This window comes from Cucurbita moschata, unplaced genomic scaffold, assembly GCF_002738365.1.
Source record: "Cucurbita moschata cultivar Rifu unplaced genomic scaffold, Cmos_1.0 Cmo_Scf00026, whole genome shotgun sequence".
NCBI classification, from domain to species: Eukaryota; Viridiplantae; Streptophyta; class Magnoliopsida; order Cucurbitales; family Cucurbitaceae; genus Cucurbita; species Cucurbita moschata.
Window position 1 is genome coordinate 2228455 of NW_019268542.1, and position 3617 is coordinate 2232071.

A 3617-nucleotide genomic window follows, 5' to 3' on the forward strand; every position below is an offset into this window, starting at 1 on the left:
TGAAGCAAATTGGGCAGTGATCGATGAAACCCAACAACAAATCAGGCAAAGGATGACCCCAAAATGAAGTAAATTGAACCAAAAAAACTAAAATTAAAGCAGCTTAATGCCTGCTTCCCTCACAGAATCAACGACAGCTTTGACCTTACCATGATATTTCTGTTCTCTTTTCAAGTGTACACAAACAGCTGGGATTCCCTTGAGCACAAGCCTCTCGCCCAACAATTTCCCAATCTTTGCAGCAGCAGCCACATCCCTTGTCGACTCCATGCTCGACCGCAGCGCCTTCTCCTGGGAGCTTGCAGCTGAAGCAACCGTGGCTGTTTCGGAGTGGATCACTTGGGCACTAACATACTTGTTTGTGAAGTGCATTTTCAAGACATATGGCTTTAGGTACTGGGTTAATCTTGGTGGCCTAACTGGAGGAGGAATCACCATCTCCCTTCACTAGTCCAATTCAATAATGCTCTAAACAAGAGAAACATGTATGAATCTCAGAATCTTCAATCATCTTTCACACTTTCAATCAACAACATGCTTTAATACAATCAATCAAACTATATATCAGGCATAATTGCATTAACAATCAGAAGTTACCAAAATCCAGGCGACCTCATGCTAACAACCAATTAACATGCTTTACAAGCTTAATTTCCATTAGGTTATTAGGTGCATATCATATGTTGTGCCATTAGGTTATTATGTGGTATTGTTTAGAGGAATCTTCGACTATCCTCTTGCACAATATCGGGATAGGTAGGGGCATAGGGATCACTCTCCAATTCATAGTGACTATGTGGGGACTAGGGAGTAGCCAACTAATTTCTAGTACTAAGCTGCCCAGAAAACATGAGTCATATAGGTCATATAGTTGGAAGGTATTGTTAACAGAGAACACGCACCTCACCATTCTATGATGTCAATTGAAAACAGAGAAATAGTAAAAGGCATAACTAGATTACCTAAACCCTAAAATACCCAAGAAACATTAGGACAAGCTCAAAGGAGCAAGGTTATCTGACACTAGTGGTTAAGGATAAACTCAAAGGAGTTAGATAGCATAAGCCAACCATTGAGTAGGACCTGTGACACAATGATTTATATAAGCTCATAGGAGCTGGTTTATGAAAAACAAATAATCGAATATGTGATGAAACATCAATGGTTGAAATATGAGCTCAGAGGAGCTAAACTATATGATACCAATCTCTGGGATGGGTTATATGACTTTAATGATTAAGATAAGCTCAGATGAGCTAAAAATGTAAATGCAACCATTAGACTAGACCATTTGATATAGATGATTGAGGTAAGCTCGGAGGATCTGCGTACTATGAACTCAATCTTTAAGACAGACTCAAAGGAGATAGATGAGATGGTATCAAGGAGTGAAAACCCTATTGTGAACTCAAATGAGCTAAGTAATCTCAAACATAAGACTTTTAGCATTGCATTAGCTCAAGGGAGTTGAATGAGTCTTATTCATAATATTCTTATGATGGATAACCTATGATTGAGAATCTAGGCTATTACTATTGAGAGACATATAAGTTAAGACACACGATATAGTGATTATGAGTGAGATTGGTATCTAGTTATAAGCCTACAAGTGAGTGAGCTACTTATTGAGTACACTTTTATGCTCCTCCATGTTGCTCTTCTTTTTTAGGTGGTACCTAAGCTTCCACATCTAGTGATGAGGACATAACAAAGCTAAGGGGTTATGAGGCCATGGAGTTTAGAACTCTAGAATGTATATTTTGAATGTACATGAAAGATCATACTATAGATTCCACTATAAATTTATTGAGATACTAAGAGTTATTTAAATAAATTGAGTTGACCTTGTTCTTTATTCCTTCATAGTGGCCCTTTGATAAGTGATGATAAATGTGACTCATTACTGTTGGTAAGGGCATACAAATAGGAGCCCACAAAACAAGGCAACAAATTGAAATAGCCTCCAATCAAGCAAAATAAATCCTAACAAATAAATACAAAAAGCTTAGTCACAAATACCCAGAGAGACAGATTTTCTTTAGTAATTATCAATATTCCTAACATAGCTTTCAAAGTAATGGCAATGGGTAATAGTTTTGATCTAATTGGTAGCAACAGATATAAATGATAATTGTTCTTTAAACATTTAAAAATGGCAACAATTCATAAGGCCAAAGGTATAAATTAGTTCTGTATCGCAGATTCTTTTGGCTGAACCAATGACTAAAACAATATCATTTATTAATAAAAATGGACAACCATACCAATGAAGATGGATTGAGCAAACCCAATTTTCAAACTACACTCATCTGTCGGTTTGGTTTTCTTGAGTTTCAACCATTTTGGGTTTATAACATGCCAATTTCTTATCTTCAGAATTTCAATTTACCAAGATTCAAGCCAAATTGAGGAAAATTTATTCACTATGGCCACAGCAAAATGGTTGCCTACAGGTTCAAAATCTGATCGCCCCTATCCTAATAAGCATAGTTCCCTCAGATTGAGATTGATACTCCCAAGAAAGAGAAAAATGAGACTCCCAATCATGGACACAATGCATCTTTACAATCATATATTTTCTACAGTTCCAGCATCAGACTGAACCAAATAAAAGGCTTACAAACAAACTACATCAATAAGACATTAGATAGCTCAGATGCATCCAGAAATGACAATAGTCAAACCCTCTTTTTGGAACCGTATTTCAAATCAGAACGGATTTGAAATCATTCATGGCCAAATTCATTATTACCTAAAACTAATCTGTTTTCTCTCGATTTTCAGGTCTGCAAGAGAGCTGATGTTGGTTGAGGGAAAATAGTTTTTATGATTTACAAGTACAAGATATAATTTTAGAATAGTTATTTTCTTTTCATGTCTTCTAACCATCAGAACAAGGAATTTCATTTATGGTAAGTAGAAATCCATTAGAGTGCAAAAAAGAAAACCCCCATCTTATTCCTTCCAACTTTTCCAGTTCCACCTTTATTCAAGATTAGCAAACATGTAGGCCTTGTCAAACCAAATATTATGAATTTAAGAATATGATGTAGTATAAAAACAAATTGAAGCAAAATTACCAAATAATTTTATCCACTAAAACAGATTACTAGAGGAGTAAACCCGATTAATCGCTTGTGTTCGAGTTTTTTAGGCATTGGCTCATATAAGTATTCGAATATTAAACCATCCTGTATGAGATAAAGGATTACAAAAAAAATGTATGCTAATTCTCAGTATCCATTCGATTGCCAAAAATGTAAACACTTCAATTACGTAGAACTTCAGTAGTATAAATTAAAAAAAACACAGGTGCAATTGAATCCAACGAAGGTACAGACAGCAAACAAAATAAATAATAAAGCATCTTTTCATCACACAAGTTCTAATTTGTGTTTTCAAGTTAGAAGAAAGATAGAGATCGAGATTGGGAGAATACCACTAACAACAAGGGAGTATTCGGTACAAAATGACCAGGAGGGAAGATGAAGCGAAACTAACGGAAGAAAGACGACGACGGCGACGGCGGCAGCAGTTTACGGGATTGAGGCGACGGCGACAATGAGCTGATGAAATGGAGGAGCAGCCGTCGCGAGGAAGTATAACAAGTAGAGTTG

General features: G+C 36.2%; 1 protein-coding gene across 2 annotated transcripts; it reads right to left on the bottom strand.

Annotated features, from left to right (window-relative positions):
- On the bottom strand, positions 1-3617 carry LOC111462025 (50S ribosomal protein L18-like). 2 transcript variants are annotated; one of them, XM_023105676.1, is made up of 3 exons: positions 3517-3617; positions 3440-3473; positions 1-468 (listed from the first exon to the last, which is right to left on the bottom strand). In XM_023105676.1, the coding sequence occupies exon 3, from the start codon at positions 436-438 to the stop codon at positions 94-96; it is 345 nt and encodes a 114-aa protein (XP_022961444.1). In that variant the 5' UTR covers positions 439-468; positions 3440-3473; positions 3517-3617; the 3' UTR covers positions 1-93. The 2 variants fall into 2 exon arrangements, with proteins under 2 accessions (XP_022961444.1, XP_022961445.1); XM_023105677.1 differs by lacking the exons at positions 3440-3473; positions 3517-3617 and adding an exon at positions 1845-1983.

Excerpts from the sequence above, each read along its gene's own strand:
- LOC111462025 (XM_023105676.1), bottom strand. The coding sequence starts at position 438 with ATGGTGATTCCTCCTCCAGTTAGGCCACCAAGATTAACCCAGTACCTA.